The 22,565-nt window shown below is 38.1% G+C and overlaps 1 protein-coding gene across 4 annotated transcripts in view; it reads right to left on the reverse strand.

Annotated features, from left to right (window-relative positions):
- Positions 1-22,565, reverse strand: part of LOC119533935 (limbic system associated membrane protein) — an 878,762-nt gene that overhangs the window by 214,439 nt on the left and 641,758 nt on the right. For all 4 annotated transcript variants that reach the window (XM_037835912.1, XM_037835904.1, XM_037835919.1 and 1 more), the window contains one exon: positions 21,808-21,933. In XM_037835912.1, coding sequence (XP_037691840.1) covers positions 21,808-21,933 — 126 coding nt within the window. The remainder of the gene's footprint in view (positions 1-21,807; positions 21,934-22,565) is intronic.

A 22,565-nucleotide genomic window follows, 5' to 3' on the forward strand; every position in this document is an offset into this window, starting at 1 on the left:
TGGTGGTGCCATGGGCAATTGATGGTACACTCTGGATCTTTGGATAGTTGTATGGTATCTGATCACTCTCAGTAAAAAAATAGAAAAAAAAAGTAAATATAGATGTCAAAGAATTAGACTTTGAGGCACATACGTTTAGTGAGAGTGAGTGGGTGACAAAAAAGTCAGGGGTGGTTATGAGGTTCTTTATTCGTAACAAAAAATGTTCATGTTTAAAAAGAAAAAAAAAAAAAAGAGCACGTGATCTTGCCTTCTCCCGAGCTTTATGATCTTCACCCAGCAGTGCCTATGCATGGTAGACATCAGTGCTGATCTCAGACAAGGGTGCCCTTGTTCTTTTGTTTAATGTAGTGCCCTCCCTCCCCTACAGTAACCAAGACCTGGTTTACTGATTGGCACATGATAGTGGATACTCAGGAAATATTTATTGATGGTGATGGTGGTAATTATTCCATACCACAGACCACAAGGTACTTTTCTTATTGAGAAACAAAAATCTCCTTAATTGTTGATTATACGCTTTGGTTGTTAATGAGCTAAAGGAATCATATACATTCCAGGTTGTCATCAGAAGGTAGTTTTAGGAACAGACTTTTTTTTCAATCATCTAATTGATGCCCAATGTTATACTAGTTATATGCACTAGCTTTATGGTGGGGAGAACATACTACAATAGGAAAGTATATGCTTAAATTTACTTGACTTAACATGTAACTAATAGGGCAGAGGTTTCATTCGAGACACAATTCAGGAAAGATCCAAATCATAAAGTTGATCTCCAAGGACTTACCCCCAAGATAAAATTTTCCAGATAATAAATGGACATATTTTTAGGAGCTGATGGAGAAACCTTTATCTGTTAAAACTTTCCTGGGAAGCATCAGTGATTTGTCTCTAGGGACAAATAAACAATGAGCAGAGAAAGCTTAGCTTGAGATACAATATATTAACAATCAGATGGAACCCTAGAGTGAGCAAATACCTGGGTTCAATTTACTACAATTACCAAATAACTGGTTAACTGTGGAACATATTTGAATTTAAGTAAAACGTTTGTTATAACCTGATTTGGAGAACAGCATGGAGTATGTTGACTGGATTATAGTAAAATGGATTCATAACTGATTGAAAACCGTACCTAAAGATTGCTGATTAAAGGACAGACGTCAGTTTGAAAGACCTAGAAAAAAAAACAATAACCAAATTCACCGATTATATGGAACTGTTTGAAATAGCCAAAACATGGGATAATAGTATTAATAGTGAACATACATTGGACATTTACTAGATGGTTGAATTGCATCCAAATGCAAGTTCTACTCCTGAACTGACATACACAGATAATCTCCCCTTTTCAACGAAAGCCTTCAGGGAAATGGTGTTTTGCTTAAACTTTTATAAAGAATTTCAAGATATTGTCTTATTTTGAGAATTCAGCAACAGAACAAATCTAAAATTGCACATAACAGGGATAAATGTGAAGCCTTTCCTTCACATTACAAAAACTGACAATATAAATTCAAGATGCAAAATATATGGTTCATTAGCCTTGTGTGAAAATCCATCACGGGCTTTAGTTGCCTGTGATTTCACGGCCACTGGCATGGCTGTGGAAAAAAAAATCCTACCAATTTTTTAAAGTCCTCATGATGCTCATTATCTTAAGGTTTATTTCATAGATTTTTTGCTTACCCTTTATTCATTTTTCACTTTATTACTATTTGCTCAGGAAAGGTCATTTCCTTACCTTCCCTCAGGCTCCTTTCGACTTTCAAGAAAAACAAACCAGGTCTATTCAACCTCAAGGTGAGGATGGGTTGGGTTCCCTGTGAGAGTCAAGCCCCAGACCCTCACCACCCATCTCCCACCCAGGAAGATAAAACCAAAGACAGGATTCTTGGCCTTTTCCCAACTCCAGCAGAACAAAAGAGATGTGGGCCTGCTCCCAAGATCGAAGTGCAGGCTGGGGAGTGAGCTCCTCCCTGTGATTCACTGGAGTTAGTTATTGGTTATCCAGCTCAGTAGAACTCACACTTCAATGCTTATAGGAATCACCCAGGAGAGCTTGTTAAAATGTAGATTCCAGAACCCCACCCCCAAGAGATGGTGTAGGGCTCAGAAATCTACATTTTTAAATACACAGCCCAGTAGATTCGGTAGTGCATTCCTTCATGTATTAATTAATTCAACGAATATTTGTGAGCAGTGACTGCCTTGGGCATCCTTCTAGGGTACAGAAATATTACTGAGGATACAGCAGTGAATAAGATGGGCAAAGTTCACGTTATCATGGGACTTAAATTCTACTGTGGGCTACGGAGAAAAAGCTCATAAATAAGCAAATAAAATTCCAAATTGTGGCAGTGCTACAAGGAAATAAAATAGCTCAGTGGAAAAATAAAAACAGTAAAAGGACTGTTATTTGAGCTATAGTGATTGGGGGTGGTTTTCATGACAAAAGGAGGCAGTGATTTGTATAAACAGGGGAAAGAGTTCTAGGCACAGGGGTACAGCAATTGCAAAGGCCCTAAGGTAGGAAAGAACTTGGTAAAACTTGAGGAATAGAAAGTAGGGCAGTGTGACTACCACAGAGTTTCTTAATACAGGCACTTTTGATACTTTGGGTTGAACAATTCTTTGTGGTGTGGGGCTGCCCTGTGCATTACGGGACTTCAGCAGCATCCTGGCTGCTAGCCACTAGATGCTGATAGCACCCACCCAGTTTTGACAACCCAAAATATCTCTGGACACTGCCAAATATCCCTTGGGAGCAAAATCACCCCTGTTGAGAACCATTAAGCTAGAGACATTGAGAAAGGGAGAATGGCAGGAGATGAGGGTGGTAAAGTGGAGAGTGGGTTAATCATGTAGGGCCATTATCACTGCATTTTTTCCAAGAGATTCTGGAAGTAATTGGAGGGTTTTAATCCAGTAAGGGGAGTGATGTAATCTGATTAAGCTTTTAAAAGGACATTCATTGCTGCATGGAGAACAGGCTGGGTGGGAAATGGGAGCTGGTTTGCCAGTTGTCAGATTGCTGAGTAATTGAGCAGAGAAATGATGGGACTTGGAATAGTGCTTAGCAGCAAAGATGGTGAGAAGATGTTGGATTCAGAAAGTACGTTGGAAGAAGCCCAGGAAGGACTTCCAGTGATCAGTAAAGCACACTTGGAGAAACAATGTTCTTAACACTTGCTACTCAAAATGTTATCCATGGACCAGTGGCACCACCATCACCTGGTAGCTTGATAGATGCAGAATCCTAGACCCCAACAGTCTTACAGAAGCAGAATCTGCATTTTAGCAAGATCCCCAGGGTGATTGCTATGCACTTAAATTTTGAGAAGTGCTCCTATAGGCTAAATTTCTCATTTTGCCTATGAGGGAATAGATACTTTGAGAGGAAGAGTGATTCATTCAATTTCACACTTATAATCAGTGACAGAGCCAGAACCAGAACCCAGTTCTGCATCTCCTGGTTCAGTGTCTGTTGGTAGGATAACTGTATCTCCTATTAGAGCCCTTACTTGGAGAGCCAGACATTGCATGTCTGTCCCTTAATTCTCATAGGATATGGAAAAGTCACCCTTCAGAAAATAAAAGATTGAAATTCCTCCAGGGAGGAAGACTGATGACATCAATTTAAAGCAAAAAAACAAAAAAACAACAAAAAAAAAAGCACTTAAAAACCAATTACCAAGCTGTGTTGCCACTGCTCATACTGCTGGCATCTTTTCCCTGCTCTGAGTAACATTGAAAATACAAAACAAATTCCTTGAAAAGTGATGCCAGGAGTGGGTGTGGGGGATGATGATGGGCCTTGAGATCAGCCTCTGCTCAGAGGGCTGTTCAGCTGCATTTTCAGTGACAGTCATCTTCCATATCACAAGCAGCAGGATTTGCAACTTGAACAATGATTCTCTTCCCTCCATGTCAAGAGAGATTTTGGAAAGTTGAATTCTATTCTGTCTCCTCCTGGCTTTTATCATCCTCTCTCTAGTTATCCCAGACTTGCTGTTTCCTCATCCCACCAGGAAAAGGACCATTTGTCAAATTCTCTTCTCAAAACCCACAGCATAAAATAGCTACTGTCCTTTTTGGCAGCTCCTGCAGAGCTAATGTGCTGTGCTTATCCCAATATGTGGGCCCCATCATGTCATAAATTAGTGATCCTGGTTTGGAGGATGAACTTGAGGGGAAAGAATATAAGAAGAGAGATTCAAATCTTCAATCATGCCTTTCATTTGACAAGATATCTGTCTCTCTCCCTGGCCCTTTGGTGTGTGAGGGCAGCCCTGCCTGCTTTGAAGCCTAGGAGTGATTTGGTGAACCACTTCTGCCAGAGGCTTCTTCTGATTTCCTGGAGTCAGCAGGTTTATAAAGGGCAGTTACACCAACCGCTGTATGAGCACAGTGGTTGGTGGGCAGGGAGGCTGCCACAGGCTCACATGGGAGAGGATAAAGCTGAGTGTCTTTTTAGGGCTACATGTGAAATCGCTCCTCTCTGCAGGGCAACTGCCCCCAAAGCACACAGCTTCTGTCATTGCACAGCTGTCACCTGACATTAGCAGGTTCCTGACAGGAACATGTGGAGTTACCCACCAGTGCTGCTCCCCAGCAACTGAAAGCTGGGCAGTGATGCAGGTATGGGTGTGGGTGTGTGTGTGCATGTTCATGTATGTGTTTGTTTTCTCATGTGCATGTGTGTGTGTGGTTAGAGAAAGGGTTTGCGTGTATTGGGAAGAGACAACAAAGAAAAAATAATAGAAATTAAATAATGGATTTTGCACACTCAGGTATTTACAGAGTATGGAGGGAAGAGAGCAGGATTTGAGTCAGATATTCCATTTTGGATAAGTCATTTTATACCTCTGACCGTTATTTCCCTCCACCAACTGAGAACAGCAGCAATCTATGATTTATAGGATAGATACTAAGTTCCAGCCCCTATGTTAGAACGCATTGCAGATACTGTCTCACTTAATAGTCACAACAACTTTATGAGACAGAAGTCTACTTACCCACCCACCCACCCCCCTTTTTTTTCAGATGAGGAAACTGAGGCCAATTTTCCCACAACTCCCCAACAGGGAGTGATGGAGCCAAGATTCCACCCCAGGCTGAGTGATGCTAGAGTTGGCATACATCACTACTCTGCCTTCTCAAATGATAATGACCACCTCATTATAAACTTACTGCATAACAATTCATAGTTCTAGAAATCAAGGATACCCTATGTGCCCACCAAGTAAGACTAAAACAAAACAACTGCTTATCTAACCACTCTTGTAACAGTTCACTGAAGTTGAGTTTTAGTATCATCATTTTGAGTTGCCCCTAACAATAACCATGCAATATCCTTTTTTTCTCTCTATCCATGAAATTTCCTGGCAAAAACCTAAAAAGAGTAAATTTTAATTCTGAAACTGTTAGGCAGTTTTCTCAAAGTTGTAGTTTAGCAGACATAATCTAGGACGTTGTTACATAGTAAATGATGGTTTATCTAGTGTTCATCACCTGGAAATATTACTGTTAACAGGTGTTTCTATGCTTCAATGGTACAATGATAATTGATGCTCACATCAGTTACCCCCGAGGCAGTGCAACTTCTTGAATTGCTTTATGGATCTTGAAAAAACAAAAAGAAAAAAAAAAAAGAGCTTCCACTGGCATACTTTTAGCATTACATTTTATCATAATACAATTCTTTGTGCATTAGTTCAGCTACAAAATGCGTGCTAATTTCAGTTCCGTGTACTGCCAAAACAGGTTATTCTGTACAAATATATGTTCAGTATTTTTTTTTTGCCCCAAAAGCTCAAGCCTGCTTAACATAACTCAATGTCTCACTGTGAATAGCTCTTGTATTAGGTTCCTATGGCTGCTGCAACAAATTACCACAAACTTAGTGGCTTAAAACAATACAGATTTATTATTGTACAGTTCTGGAGGTCAGAAATCTGAAACAGATCACATTAGGCTAAAATCAAAGTGTTGGCACAGCTGAGTTCCTTCTGGAGGCTCTAGGGAAAAATCTGTTCCCTTCCCTTTTCCAACATCTAGACGTTGCCTGCATTCCTTGGTTCATGGCCACATCCTCCATCTTTAAGCCAACATCATAGCATCTCTCTTGGACAAACCCTGTTTCCATCTATCCTTATTCTGACCTCTGTTTCCCTCTTATAAGGACCCTAGAGTTACATTGGGCCCACCCAGATAATCCAGGAAAATCTCCCATCTCAAGATTCTTAATTTAATTCACAGGCTCTGGGGATTAAAATGTTGACATCTTTAGGGGATAATTTTTCTGTCTACCACACTCTCCTTAACGATACCTCTTTGTCACAATGTTTTCCTTCTGTCTTTTCTCTTTGACTTCAAAGTTTTGGAAGCAATACCCCCTTTTATGTATGATGGGAAGAGTGATCCTGAAATGCAAATTATGAAATTCCATGAGGTTGAGAAAAGTGATTCCACATTTAACCTCTGCCAAAATTTGGCAGATTCTTGTCTTGCCCCTCGTCAAAGGCAGCAGCACAGGGGCAAACCTGGCAATTTCCCACCACACAGTGTGTGTCTGCAGGCACTTATTCCCCAACGAGGAGAACTGTATACATTTCTCCTGTTTCTTAGGCCTCCTCTTGGGGCTTTGCCTTAAAGAATAGAACAACTTGGAGCCAGAGCATAAAAGGAAGATAGAAAACATGGAGAGTATTTTCCTGGTGCCAGACAGTAGCAAACACAAGAGGAGAATAGGAAGGAAAATCAAGGAGGCAGAAATCCAGGCTGAAAGAAACTTTGAATGCCATCTGACAGGTCTTTGGAATGTGCAAGTTTGGCTGCCTTAATGGCTGCACCATGCACCCCACATCCCTCTTTGTATTGCCAGAACAGGAGGAATATATTCCTTGGACAGAACATCCAAGTGCACCCAGAGAATAAGGAAAAGTCATGAGTAAGGTTATGAGAGAGATACGAGCCAAGGGGTAGTGGAGGTTACAGCTATGTGGACAAAATGTCCAGACAGGAAAAAAGTCCAGACACGTCGAGCCAGGCTGGGCTTCTGTTTCTGAGCCGCAGACAAACATTCTCTCTGCTAATCTTTTGCCCTCAGCTCACTTTGGCTGCTTGCCTTTGAATTCTGTTGGATATTTCTCTTCTACCTCAAATTTGGGTGTTTCATAAGCCTTGTTATTTGCAAAAGCCATTAGGGTTTAAATAGGACACCTGACAGATCTATTATAAGCAATGTTTGAAGGAACAAGAACCATCATTTCACTACATGCAAGCCCAGTTAAGACATGGAAAAATTCTCCCTATCACTGAAGCAGCAGGGTGAGGGAAAGATGCAACTGTGCCACTGTTAACCGCGTTTCAGTTCTTTTCGCAAGCATGGTCACTTGTGGATTGGTGCCTTTGCACACGAACCACACTTTTTTCTTCTAGAAATTTTAATAGCAATAACTGCAACTATCTTTTTTGAGAACTTAACAGGTTAGGTACTAAGGGGAATGCTTCATAGACATTATCTCTTTTAATTCTTTCAACAGTAATAATGAGAAATATTATCATCCCATTTTGTAGATCATTATATGGCTGAAGGAAGTTACTTTACCATGCTCACATCATCAGAAGATCATACCTAAAACTAAAACTCACATTAGACAAGTACTTCCTCATTTTATTCCCTTAAGCACAAAATGTATTTCCTCTATGTTTATCTATAAAGACCTGTTTTAAAACTTTGAGAATTGTGTAGTATCTGAAATCCTTCTTCCCTCAGATTGCTTGAAAATAAAGGCAAGATCTGATTACATTTCCTTTGTATATGGCAATACTCGGACCTCCACTCATTTTGCCTTTCTAAAGTCATTAGGATTTGTTCAACTTGAATTCTATTATTCTTCTCTAGTTTTTTAATTTGTGAAATGTATTTTGATGGTGCAGATAAGATATCAAGATGGTTTGACAGACATTACTGAGGAAAACTGCATAGTTCATGACTATGACCAGGTCTCAGGGATACAGCTTTGTACCTTAGTATCCTGTTCATGCAAACTGAGCTGCTGTAAGCCTACTAAGCATACCACCTAGGATCATATTCTTAGTATCTGAGAAATCCCAAGGTATTGGGATATTTATTGCTTTAGAGCTCTCTGGCTTGTGTTGGGAATGGGTTCTGAAAATTCTTGGAATCACCCTTGGGTAACTGGCTAGTGATTATTATAAAAATTAGAAGTTATAAAGGCAGCATACCTTGAACATGACAGGCTTGGTGTACACACTCCATCATTGATAGTAACTGAAATGAACATTGTTATTTTTGGTGGTAGTGGTGGTAGTAGTAGCAGCAGTAGCAGTAATGGTAATAGAACTGGCTTTGGTAGGTATGGTGAGAAAAGACCTGAATAATCATTTAGGTTTCTCCAAATCTCATAGATCTCTCTTACATAAGATGGAATCCCCAAAGAAAGAGAACTAGCTGCCTATCTTCATACTTCTATGGATTTTGAAATCAGTTGGAACTCAAAAAGATATCATCTCAGGCAGCTGAGATAAAAAAAATAAATGAATTTTACGGATATTCTAAAACAACTCAGTCTGTCTCCATAAGTGGACTCTATTTAATATCAGTTCAGAAGCAATATGCGGCTCTTACAGGCTAGCCTTGGTAGAAGCCATTATCCCTCTTCCAGGCACCAGTCACCCACCCTGACACAGCAAGATAGGATCAGATTGTAGGTAACTGCTGCTGCCAGACACTTCCTTGGCAGGGCCACACCTTTGACAAGGAACAGACTTGAGAGAAGATTCACATATATTATCAAAGGCTTAGCAACTCTGCACACTAGCCTCAGCACTCTGACACACAGCAGCTGACTCAGCCTGCTGTTGAGAGCTTAGAGTGCTTAAATGTTCCCGGGGAATTATCTCCTCTAGCAACAATCAGTAACGGAACTGCCAAGGGTGGAAAGTTACAGCTGCTCACACACACATAAAGCAAATCTTCCTTTCAACCTGGCCTTAGCATGTTACAGGAATGACCCAACCAGACGTGCTTTAGGTCCCCTACTGCTTCTTGGCATTATAGAGAAGACACTCCGGGTTGGCTCTACTGACAGGACATTGGGACTTTGGGGTGGGAGCAAGCAATAGAGTGGTAATGGCTGCATATACATTTTAAAAGAAGATTTAACTCCAGGATATGTCCAGTCCTAAGGAAAACATAACAACAGAGGCACTGCAAGTCTGTGATTCAGAGCTCAGAGAAAAAGGAGTCAGGCGTCCAAATGAGCAGATATGATAGTGACTTATAATGATTTTTTTTTTAAATAAGTGAGTTCATTTTCTAAAAAATAAACTAGCAATTATTATATGTGCAGCAAGCATAGTTACCAAAATTATTTTTTTAGAAAATAAAGGATGTCTTTGCTCTCTTCTGAGAACCATAGGAACCTATTCTTCTTCTCCCCAGATCACTCCCCAAATAAGCTGTCTAAATTTTAGAGTTAACCAAAGAATTGCCTGCTTCTGTGTCCATACCAAGTGTGGTGGTTTAGAACTCTATATACCCCAGAAAGAAATGTTCTTAAACCTAATCCATTCCTATGGGTATGAATCCACTGTAAGCAGGACCTTTTGATGAGGTTCCTTCAGTTAATGTGTGGCCCAAATCAATCAGGATGAGTCTTAATCCTATTACTGGAGTCCTTTATAAGCAGAATGAAATTCAGACAGAGAGAGAAAACCATGGGAAGCAAGAAGCTGAAGGTCAGCGGAACACAGAAGAGAAGGGAGAGGCCAGGAGAGGCCGCCATGTGCATTGCCATGTGGCATAGGAGCCAAGGACCAAGGATCACCGGCAACCAGTTACAGGATGCATCTTTGGGAAGAAAGCATTACCTTGCTGATGTCTTGTTTTGAACATCTCCTAGCCTCAAAATGGTGAGCTAATAAATTTCCATTGTATGAGCCAAGCCACTGGATTGTTCTTTGCTTGAAAAGCCAAGGAAACTAAAGCACCATGTGACTGTAAGCTATGGGCAGCCAAACCCTCAGTACCATGCGCTATATTTGGAGTAGCTTTTGTTTTAAAGTGAAATCTGGGATATATAGTTTGTTGCAAATCAAAGAAATTTTCCCATGGCTTCTTTTTTTTTTTTTTTTTCTTTTTTGGTGGTCGGGAGGTGTTAAAATACAAAATGTCCCATGGATTGCCCTATACAGGCTAACTTGCTGTGAGAAATGATGATGACTATTTTCCCATCTGTCTTTCAAATCCCTCATTCCCTGATCTGGTTGTATCTTTCCACAGTCAAAACTGCATAAAGCCTCAGTGACCAGCCCAAATAAAAAAATAAAAAAAAAAAGACTTATGTCATTCAAAGACTGACATTTCAGTTTTTATTACTAGAATACCTTGAAGAATTAGATATGATTTGCATTGATATTTGCCAACTGAATTATTAAAGTTTTGTTTGTTTGTTTTCTTTTTCTCTTCTTTTCATCAGGTCTTAACACTTCAATCAACAAAGCCACAATTCAGCAATCATAAGACTTCATACAGCCTATGGGATTTTGAATTGTTGACCAACTTCAGAAGAGTATCTGATTTGATGGATATAATGAAAGAAATTGGCAAGGTATTTTTGTAAAGAAGTTTGCTTCTCACAAATGTTTCTTAAGTGACATGGGGTAATTTTATTGGTATGACTTTTGTGGACAGTATGACCCCATTTGTGTTACCTATTGAGGTTTCTGTTTCATTGGAATGGATTGCAACTTCAATGCACTAGGAGACTTGCAAATGAATATGCCAAGAGAATGATGAGGATTTCAGAAATGTGTATACATTTTAAGTGATGTTAGCTTCAAAAGAATGTAGATGGAAAGACACAAAGTGGGAATTTCTGTGCAGTTGTTACTTCTAAAACTCTTCATCTAAAGTGATAGAAATTCTAACCAAAGAGATATGACAGTGCATTTATGTATCAAATAATTTTACACAGGTACATATATTCACACACACCAGGTTACTGAAACATTTCCTATTGATTTCTTATTATTGAGCCTGAAACAATTCAAGCATTCCTCACTTGTGCTTGGTAAAAATAGCACAAAATTTTAACTATTTTGGAAGATATGTTTTCCTTAGAGCAGAAGTTCTCTAAGTTTACCATGCATCAGAATCACCTAGAGAGCTTCTTAAACTAAAAAGTGTTGACTCCATGTCCAAAGCTCTAGGGTGGGTCTGATAATTTGAATTTCTAAAAAGTTCCCAGGTGATGCTGATGCTGCTGGTTTGGAGACCATACTCTAAGAACCACAGCTTTGACTACATAGAGTCTCTGGTCTTGTTACATATTTTGATCAACTGGAGTTCTACGCAGTCTTGCAGATAGCTTTTTCTACTACCTAACAAAAATACTACATTTTACATTTAAGTCTACATTTTGCATTTATCCAAGATAACATATTAGAAATAACAAACAACACTTGAATAATGTTTTATCATTAAAAAAACACTTCCACAAACATTATGTTATTTAAGACAACACAGGAATCTTGTTGTGTGAGCAGCCATTATATTATTTATATTTTACAGATAAAAACAATTTACCTAAACCCTTCCAAAAAAAAGTGAAGGAAAGCAAGGACTTAAATGCAAGCTTTCTAACTCCAAATTCTGTATTCTTTCTACCAAGTCACTCTTCTTCACAATCTATTATATTAGTAGTGAGCTATAAACTTTTGAAACTATATTTTCAAATTCATTATCTCGTTTGATCCCTCAAAGCAACAGCGTGAAGCAGATAGGCAGATATTATTGTCTATATTTTGCAGATAAAGCCATTAGAAAAGATGATGAGAAAAGTGATTACTGTCATTCAGACAGTATCTCTTCATACACTGGCTTAAATTTGTCCTACAATATTTAGCAGCATCCTCTAATGTAGCAGGTAGAGCATTAAATGTACTCCCTTGCAAGTGATATTCAGTGACACAGTATTGCAACCCCACCCCTACACCAGTTTTATTTCCTTTCTTTCTCCCCCTCACCCCCTGTCCCCACCCCAGGAACACATTTGGAAGGAAGGGAGGTGGAGATGAAGTGTAGAACTACAAATTGGTAGGAAAGTGGAAGTCCCTTTATTCTATACTTCAACTACTAAAAAAAACTTAGTAGTATAAAGACTCTTGACGCAGGATTTCTCAAAGTTTAGTGTGCATAGAAACCACCTGAGGATCTTGTTAAAATGCAGATTCTGGTTCAGTGGGTCTGAGGTGGGGCCCAATATTCCGCATTTCTAAAAAGCTCCAAGGCAATGCCAATTCTGTTTGGGGGTGGGAGGAGGCAACCTCAACAGACAAGGTTCTAGCCTATTTTTCAAAACCGTAATTATTTCATTATCATTCTCTGAACCATCTCTGGATCTCTTGGGTGGAACGGAGAGATTAAAATATAAAACACTATAACAATATTTGGTGAATACAATGTACATTGTGGGATTAGCTCAGACCTTTCTCTGTGCTAGGCTATTGATACATTCCAGTATCTTCTGATTTGTTTTTCCCTCAGGATCCTGGATAAGGTTCAAGATGTGGTCCACAGACCAGTAGGGCCAACATTACCTGGGTGCTGGTTAGAAACGCCAAATCCCAGGCTCCACCCAAGAACTACTGAATGAGAATGCAAAACAAGATTTCCAAACACATTAAAGTTGGAGAATGCAGTGCTTTAGATCCTTTTACCTTCCTGTGCTTAAGGAGTCTTCCCACGGTTCACCTGGCTGATCATCTGACTCATTGAGAGGCTTCACGCGCATAGAATCCCAGAATTCACAAGAGATTTTGTAAGGGTGGGTTCAGCCAGGAAATCTGCATTTTTAAAAACCTTTGCTTCTAATCTAAGCACTTATGATCAGCCAGCTTTGGAAACCCATTGGACTATCTAATAGTGGTCATGAAAGTTATGTCCTATGTTTTACAGTGAATTACAGGAAGTATTATAAAACTTATAGCTCTGCAATGTGTATTATTACTCTTTCAGATAGACTCAACCTGTGAACTGCTCTCTACTGCCAAAGCTAGGGTAGGCCTAAACCATCCCTCACCCAACCCCTATCTCCAGACTTTAGCACATTGGAGTAATAATGCTGAGCGCTTTGTCACGACACATACTAAAATAAATTAAATATCCTTTTCCAGATACAAAGGCCTGCAGTAGACATTTTATAGCATGTGTTAAGGAAAGAAAATGTCCTCTTATGTTAGAGATGCATACTTCAAAAAAGCAAAACTACAGTTTATGGAAACTGTTCTTGAAGTCTAACCTTTAAGCAGTTTCTAACAGACAGTATGACATTTGTCCACAGTAAGCAATTCATTTATTCATTTAACAAAGATTTCTTGAGTACTTACTCTGTGTCAGATACTATATTGAGAACTAAGGACACAAAAAATGCTTGCTTTTATGAGGAAAATGGACAATATAAACATAAATAAATGTATGACAAATACCAATTGTTAATTTCTGATAACAATTATTGATAAAACATGAGTGATAAGGAAAGCTCTAATAGAAGAATGTGGCCATTTCAAATCATTCTCTGTAACCCAGTGGATAATGGCATGGATCAGATGGAAGATGATCAACTTATCAAGGCAACAACAAAGAGGAAAAGATGTGAATAGGACCTAGAAAAAGAGTATTCCCTAAATTTCTAATACCTGCTCAGCAAGGAGTTCATGAAACTATTATCTGGCTAGGATAATGTCCATTATGTCTATTGTTTATCACTTGTAGTTTGTTTTCTATGCAATCATGCTTTAATTATCAATGTGTATTTAGTTTGCATTCATGGCGTGAGTAGCGTTATTTCTCAACAACACTTCTGTTTTCTGTACAAAGCCCTTAACTAAATAACTCAACTAATTAATAGATTTTTGAGCACTTACAATATGCCAAGTGATGTGTTGGGATGGAGAATACACACATGAATAGGTCATAGTTTCTGCATATTTATAAATCTTACAATCTGGGGAGGGGAGACAGATAAGCACATAATTAAAACCCAATTTTATTGGTTCTATGGGATGGCTTCCTGGAGGAAGTGTCATCTTGATTGTCTTGCAAGAAGAAATTATATTGGCAAAATAATAGTACAGGTGGGATGAGCAAAACAAGGATGTGTAAAGGCTAAAGGAAGTGAATGGGGCACACACTTCAAAATATAAGTAACATAATCAGTCTATAGCATAAAGTTGAGTGGGTAGAGGTTTAGGGATAGAAGAGTAAGTTGAATGAAAGGCTTTATATGCCTGGCTAAGTGATTTGAACTTACCCCAAAGGCAGTGGGAAATTGGAAAATTAAGCAGAAAAATTAACTTGACCATTTCTGGATTTTAGAAATAGCATTCTTATAGAAGGGGAACATGTCTATTAGCAAGGGGTCCACTTAGAGGACTGTTGAAATCCAAGGGAGAGAAAACATTGGCTGTGGCAATGACAATGGGAGAAGGTGAATGGATTGGCCTTTAAGGAGGTAGAATTAACACAATGTGTCAAACGAATTGCTGTTGGGAAAAAGGAAGAGGAAGACACCAGGATCAAGCTTTGGTTTTTACGTTGGACAATTTTTATCTCTTACCCTGAACATCTCCTGGAAATTGTCCTCTGGTTCCTCTACTTCTGACTACCCTGGGCAAATCCCTTAGATTATGGGACCTGGGACTGGCCTCCTTTACAAGCACCGAAATCAGACCTACCTTAGCATCTCAAGGATGATGTTAGAACAGACCCTAGCTAACCACCACAGTCAAGATTCCAAAGTCAATTATGGGCAGCCCACAACACTGGCACAACCTAGCATGATGTAGGTGAGCAACATCAAATAATACAAGTCTTACTGTGTCCTCCTCTTTAGTAATTTGTTTGGCTTACAGGTAAATCAGCCTGCACTTGTCCTGATGAATTTCATTGTGCTAATAACTGCCCATTTCAACAATTTCATGATCAGTTTGATCTTCTTAACATACTTCTCCAAGAAACCATAATTTGTTATTTTTGTTTGTTAGTTTTTAATGTGTAGTGCCTCTGTTAAACATTTTTTTGGGGGCTTCTCCTGAAATAACAGCTTTGGGAAAAATGATAAGGATGGCAATTTATCAATACAAGTTCTATATGGCTATAGTTAATAAATTAGCTGTTACATAGCTAGACTCTGGGAGAATTGTCTCCCCAGAGGAGGATGGGACATATGAATAAGTCCTGCTGGAAAATCTGTCTCTACCAAGACACCCATGATTGCTATACCCTGTTGAAAAAGAGACACTGAAAAGAACACATCAAGTATGTATGCTGAGATGTGACACAATATAAAATATTAAGACCAGCTTAGACAAAGCATTTTTATAATCCCATGGTTGTGTGTTGAAATGGAGGATAGATTTGGATAAATATGGCACTGAGGTTGTTTAAAGCTATCAAATTTTCAGTCTCTCTCAAACTGATCACTATAGGAAGCTGATGCATGGATAGCTAATAATTACAGTAATAAAAACAATAACAACAATAAAGATAACTGTGCTAAGAAATTTGCCTACATAATCTCCTTTAATTCTCCAGATAAACTTTTGGTAAGGGTTCTATTATTACAGGCATTTTAAATATTAGGAAAAACAGACTTTGGAAAAATGGCCAAAAATTTGTGAAAGGGTGAGGTGCTGAGAACCGTGGGCTAATCGGCTGTGTGCAAAGTTTATGATTAAGCTATGGCTGCCCCCACCCTCCCACCCACTCATGGATCCAAAATATTCTGAAGCCCTCAAGTCCAAGTTAGACCCCCGAGGACATATGGAGGGCAGTTCAGATCTCTTCAGGCTGAGTACTCTGGGGATCAGATGACACATCTGAGTAGGACGAGAGTCATGCACTGGGGTGGTGCTAGATATGCCTTTGCAAGTCCAACACCTGCCAGAATGGCCAGCATATCAGGTTGGGGAGATTCCCACCCCACCCATGGCTAGAGGTTGACAGTGTCAATTATTGTGCATATCTACAGGTTTCTAAGTTTGGGCTGGGAGGTCAGTAATCATGTAGTTGAATTTTGTTGTCTTCACTCTCTAAATTGCCCATTTATTTTAATGATAAGCTTACTGAAAAAAAAGAGTTTACATTTACTTGATTCAGAACTATATACATTGGTAAGGAATATGTTTCTGACTTAAATTTAAGCTGCTCACACATACAAATAAGTCTATATACCTGCTACAACTGGCAACTAAATAAGTGTGCTATAAAGAGAAATTTTAACAGTAAAAGAAAAGCAGCATGACTAAACACTAACATCATGGTTTTACAGAGGACACTTGCCAGAGTTCTTAAATGCATTAACATTCAAGGCCTTTCTATATTTTGTTTTCTCTACCTAGAATATTCTTCTCTCCCTTTTTTTCTTGACCAGACATTTCATCCTTGAGGTCTCAGCATAAGTTCCCCTCAGGGGAGTTTTGCTGGCCTTGCAGATTTTGTTGTATGGCCCTGTTTTATGGTTGTGTAGCATGTTATAATTTTCCTTGATACTGTATAAATCTAATTAAGTGGTTAATGTCCTGCTCTCCTGTTGAACTATTAAGCTCTAAATGTGCAGGGACCATGTCTATGTTAATCTTTATTGTGTCCTTTCAAAGAGTGAATACTCAATAAATATTTTTGCCAAATGAACAAATTTTGAGATGGAAATCAAGATTAATATAAATATAATTCTTTGTTGAAGACATATTTTAAAATCAATATGCAAATAGGGCATGGAAAAGAAAACAGCATGATTTTTCTTTACCATTTTTCTGCTGTTTGAATATAAAAAATAAAAATGCAAGAAATAGGTGAAAGCAATCAATAGAACATGTTGAATCATTATTCTCCTTTGAATTGTTACTCTATGCTCAAGAGACTTTACCTGCAATGTGCATAGGTTTGATTCTTCCACATTTATTTACTACCAAGGTTGACTTGAAGAATCTTTTGGAAGAGCCATACCAGAAAGCCCTAGAGATTGAATATCTTGAAACTTAAAGTGGGGATCATATGTTCTCTGCATGAAATGTGAAGTCATACTAATTCCAACATGCTATCTCAAAAGATGAGATGGTAATTACTTGGAACACGTACTTTTGGAATTCAACTTGAAGAAATTAATTTAGTTTAACATATATTTCTTCCAAATCCATGAGTGTGGAGACTAAACTGGATGTGTTTTAAGTTTAGAATTAAGACAGATGGGGCCACAGAATTAATAAAATTCAAGAATACCACCAGGCTTGACTTGACCACCAGGTCAGACTTCGAAATTAATTGAAAAGGGTCGTTCAGACTAAGAGATTAAAACTCAACATCCACTAAGAAAAATCAGATTTAAAACTCTCTGGAGTTGTCTTAACACCTCTTAGCACAATGTTTCCATCTGATACCACCTATCAAAATACAAATTATTTCTTAAGTGAGACTTCTATGTTAAGTATTTATGTCAAATCTGACTTCTGGCTTGGATGAAAGAATTATGCAGCACCTCCTGAACTGTTCTCAGCCTAAGGGGGCTAAATCCTCAGTGTGTCTTTTGTATTTCTCAGGTACAGAAAGCTACAGAGATTGTGAAAACCTTTATAGAAATGAAATGCTTAGAAACTCTTTCTGTAACCCTGAGCAATTCTGACACCACATGATGCACTCTTGAGAAAGGGGTTTCCTCACAAATGTGAGAAGAAGAAGGGCTGAGAAAAAAAGTTCAGTGAAGATGGGAACAGCATTACTGCTCACAGAGAGGAGATCAAACACTCCATAGAAAATACATGTTATGGTGCAATTGCCCTCTGGGAGTTACAGGATTATGGAAGCCTAACTTAATTAAGGGAGAAAATAGGTCACATTTAATAATCAAATATGTGACACATCATTTTGACTATAGAATGACTGATGAGGAGAGAAAAATTAAGGAATTAGAAATATATGAAAGGCAACCTTGGAATGCATCAATCCTTCTCTTCCAGTTAAGTCAGTTACATGCCTTCATTTTGTATGTATTAAAAAAAAATCACCGTTCTTCTTACTTCCCTGTCTCTTTAAAAACAGTTGCAGTATATTTGAAAAAGAAACTTTAGGAAACGAAAGAAACAAAATGACCCAACCGAAAATTTACAAAAAAACAACTGAATTCAGAGGTAATAAATATATTTCTCCTCATAAAAATATACCATGTACCTTCTTTCCTTATTGTCCCTCATGTCATCAAATGACAGGTAATCAGGTATTTGCAAACCCTGCATGGAATCTACCCTCCTTTCACGGTGGTTCGATGTCCCTGTGGAGTCGAGCTAATTACAGGTTCATTTCCTCTGCAAGGCAGTCACATTGTACTGTTGAAGGTCCGATTAATAATTGAACAAAGCTAGCTGGATTTTTTTGCTCAAACAGGTGCAGTCAGCTTTGCTGTCACACAGGGACAGAGCCTCTTCCATGGGTGTCTCCAGGAAAGGCTTCGTGTTATAGACGGAAAAGGATCACCTAATGCTTGCAAAGTTTGAAAAGAAGCAAAAAGAAAAAAAAAAGAACATCGTAGTTTCCTTTATAGAATATATAAAGGCAAATTCTCTCTTCTGTTCCCAGGAATATGCTTATGATCAGGTGGCTATTTAGGTCAGGTGCGAAAGAAAGGTATGGGAACTAATACCTGTTGTAAAGAAGAATGGAAGTCTGCCCTTGAGTCTGTGTATGCAGCAGGGAGCTAGTTTTGCATGTATCAGAATAGAATTTGACCACCAGAGCAGGCCTAGATAGAGGAGTATAGAGAAATAAAGTTCTTTCTCTTGAGATGTCTGAAGAAACTTAATGGAGGATATTTCCAAAGCCAGAAGGATAATTGTTGGGTGCAGCAAACCTCTGGCCTGTGCCCCAAGCCATGGTCTTGGCCAGGCTCTGGCAAACTTTTCTGTAAAAGGGCAGGTGGTGCAAAGTTTAGGCTTTGTGGGCCAAGTGATTTTTTGTTGCAACAACTAAACTCAGCTGTCTTAGAGAGAAAGCAACAAAAGTCAATATTTAAGTGAATAAGTCTGACTGTGTTTCAGTAACACTTTATTTATGGACACTGAAATTAGAATTTCACATATTTCTTGCATGTCAAAAAGTAAAATTCTTCTTTCTATTCTTTTTAACTGTTAAAAAAATGTAAAAATGATTCTTAGTTTGCAGGCAGTACAAACATGGGGCAGGCTAGGCTTGGTCCGCTAGCTATAGTTTGCTGGCCCCTGGTCTTGACTATTGGGAATTCCTGTGAGTATACTTATTTTTTTCTTTTAGCTGATTTTGAAATCTACAGGATTCTCTGATTGGATAGGATATAAATACTGCCTTCACTCTGGAATATCCGGCTTGCCCTCTGGTCATTTGTTGACTTGAAATATCATGGAAAAACAGGTCATTCAGGGTTCAGATCTGATGTTCGCGCTCATTGGGAAGTTTAGTTCAAGACTGGAAAGGCCCCACAATCCTGGTTCTATCTCAGAATTACTCTAAACTAAAGGGACAAAAAAGAATCTGCCTTCGGGTTCAAGTCAGCAATAGCATTTTCCCCTGAAAAGACTACTTGTCAATATTACACCAAAAGAGATAAAGTCTTTCCATTGATTCCATGATTATAACTTGAATATAATGTATCTTCCTAACCTTCTTCCTTTCTTCTTTTCTGTTCTCTACCATCTTGTTCCTCGAAGGATGTTAAGGGATTATGAACAATATATTTATATTTTCATTTAAATTAATTAGAAAAGGTGAGACAAAATAAAAATAAAGTTGAGAAAACATGATGAAAGCAGGAGTGTGGTCTATGTATGAACTTTATGCCATAAAATCTTACATAGTTTTTTTTTACTCAGTTTTATTAAGGTATAATTTATATATAACCTATACTCTTTTACAGATGGACCATGAATTTGGTTCTGAGTTTGCTAACAGTCCATATAATAGAGGACTCATGACTGTTTATAAAATTCACTGGGTTTCATTTATAAAAACAAACCATTGCTTAGAAAAAAGACAATATAGATATTGAAAACAAAGAGGAAATGCCTGAAAAGTTCCTTTCAGAAAGGAAACTATGCCATAAAATTAACAGTCTGTCAATAACAACTTTACAGCGAACACAATGAGGAGCTTTAGAGGACACTTTTTGTAACATCTTTAAATGTAGCAAATGACATTTATGTCAAAGTGCAGTTAAGTAAAAGTAGTTCTATTTGGGATAGAGGTAGCTGGTATGGGATTGGGGGCTAATATAATGCCATTCAAGTAGAAGGTGCTCTGGAGATTTAAATTAAACCAGGAGGAAGATGTTTGTTGTCTAGAGGTTCAAACTTCAGTCCTCTATGTTTATCCTTTTTCTTCTTTGTTTTTCATGTGAGGTATGAAACAGGTATGAGAGGCAGTGCATTTGAAGTTGTTCTCCTAAATAAATGCCTCATGTGTTGCTACTACATATTACCAATAAATGACTAGTTGTATGCTTTAACAACCAACAAGAATGGGTTTTGATTGATATTCTTAAGAAAATAGAGGCCTCTAATAAGAATCCCAGCATAAATAGAAGACTATTTCATAGATTGGTCCAAACTTCACCTGAGACATTAATTTGGGAGCTAATGTAAAATGTGAAATGGATGCCCCATATAATCACACCACAAAATACAGTGATTTTAAATGAAGCTATCACCAAATACTACCTTTTTTAAAAAAGTGCAGGGTAGCTCTCATTGTATACATAGCTTTGTACAATATATTTCATGGTGTTCATTTCAAAATGAATATGATATAAATCCTTAAATGAGGAAACTTTAAGAGAATGCCAGTTATAAATCAGTTAAAGGTTGTGGGCTATCTACCAAAAATAATGCCATTTTGTAAGAATAATTCATCCATAGTGTATCTTTCAGGAAGCAATTAAATAGCAGGCCCCATTCTACAAAGACTGTCGTTAGCAAAGTCATGGCATTTGCATAAAATAAGATGCAATCTGTGGAATAGGGGAAGAGGTATGCAGTTCATCCTAAATGATTTGGTAAAACATTCACATAAAGTTCAAAAGCTAGAGGACCTGGGAACCCAGTTGTGATGGGGGTGGGACGCTTAGGGTGGGGAAGAATGCAGAAGATATTCCTGGGAGATGATTTTCTGATTTTAACTGAATTAGCATCAATAGCTGGAGATCCACAATGAGCTCAAGCAACTTAGTCCATTCCTGATGCCCATCCACAGCATCAGATGTCAAGGACAGGTTTTTAGCCATCACAAACCTTTTTGTATTATTTCTGATGGATTGCCTCACAAGGTAATGCACATTAGGAAAATGGTTTATAGTTAAAAGTAAAACAAAACAAGCATACATACAAAAAAAAACAAAAATAAAAGAAATGCATATTTAACTCCAACAAAACATTGCCCTAAGATGCCCAAGCAGTAAATTAACATATATTTTAGATACAATATCCAGTCACTTAATGAATTTAATCCCTTTATATTTGTTGAGCTGGGAGGTGCTCTATTGAAAAATGAAAAATAAAATGTGTTCATGTGTGTGCCAATTACACTATCTACTATGGTTGCAGACTTGATCGAAATGACACATTAGCAAAGACAATGAGGACCCTAAATAAGACCTATGTCACAACCATGCTTGCCCTTCTGATCCAATGGAATCTCAGAAGCATGAGGATATCTTAAATGGTGTGTGGCATCTTGGAAACTGGAAAGTTGCTTACCAGTTGGTGTAAGGTGTCTCCAGGTGATAACAGGTTCAGGACGGCCATTTGCCATGCAGACAAGGGTCACATTGCTGCCCTCATTCACAGTGACATCCGAGGAGATGTTGGAGATCTTTGGTGGAACTGTAAAGACAAAAGCAAATGGCATGTGTAACCATGTCTGGTAAAAGCATGCTTGTAACTCACTGGTGCATGAAACTGGAAATGGTAAATTCGAGCCAAGTGTTCCTATGGCTTAAAGAATTTCAATTTTTGTTAAGAAGTCAGGTTGCTCTTAAGATCCAAGCTTTCATGTGTTCAGATCTCTAAGGGGAGCCTGCTGAGTGTTGTGTGTACTCAGAGGTACACAGAATACTACAATGAAAATGCTATAGTTCCTTTTTGACTAGAATGGATGTAAATTGGGTATTTAAGAGCATGTACATTTATAAAAATTACAAATATATTTTTCTTATCACTAAGTTTTACCTAAATTTATTTTCTTATGTATAAAAAATGAACATAATCCAGTATTTCCTCCAAATGCCAGGGGAAGAAAAAGTGTTATTTAGTATAAGATTGCATCATTGTGTTAAAATGTGACAATACGTGGTTACTTACAATCTAGCCACATAAGGAAACCATGGGGTTAATTACTCAATAGAAAGCCTCTAAATAACATCTTGGTTGGTGACAGGCTTAAAGATGTACTTTAAAACTTAAATATTGAATTAATAAGGCCCAAATCACAGACAGGTAGACCTTACAAAAATATG

The sequence above is a fragment of the Choloepus didactylus genome, chromosome 1 (assembly GCF_015220235.1).
Source record: "Choloepus didactylus isolate mChoDid1 chromosome 1, mChoDid1.pri, whole genome shotgun sequence".
Lineage (NCBI taxonomy): Eukaryota > Metazoa > Chordata > Mammalia > Pilosa > Megalonychidae > Choloepus > Choloepus didactylus.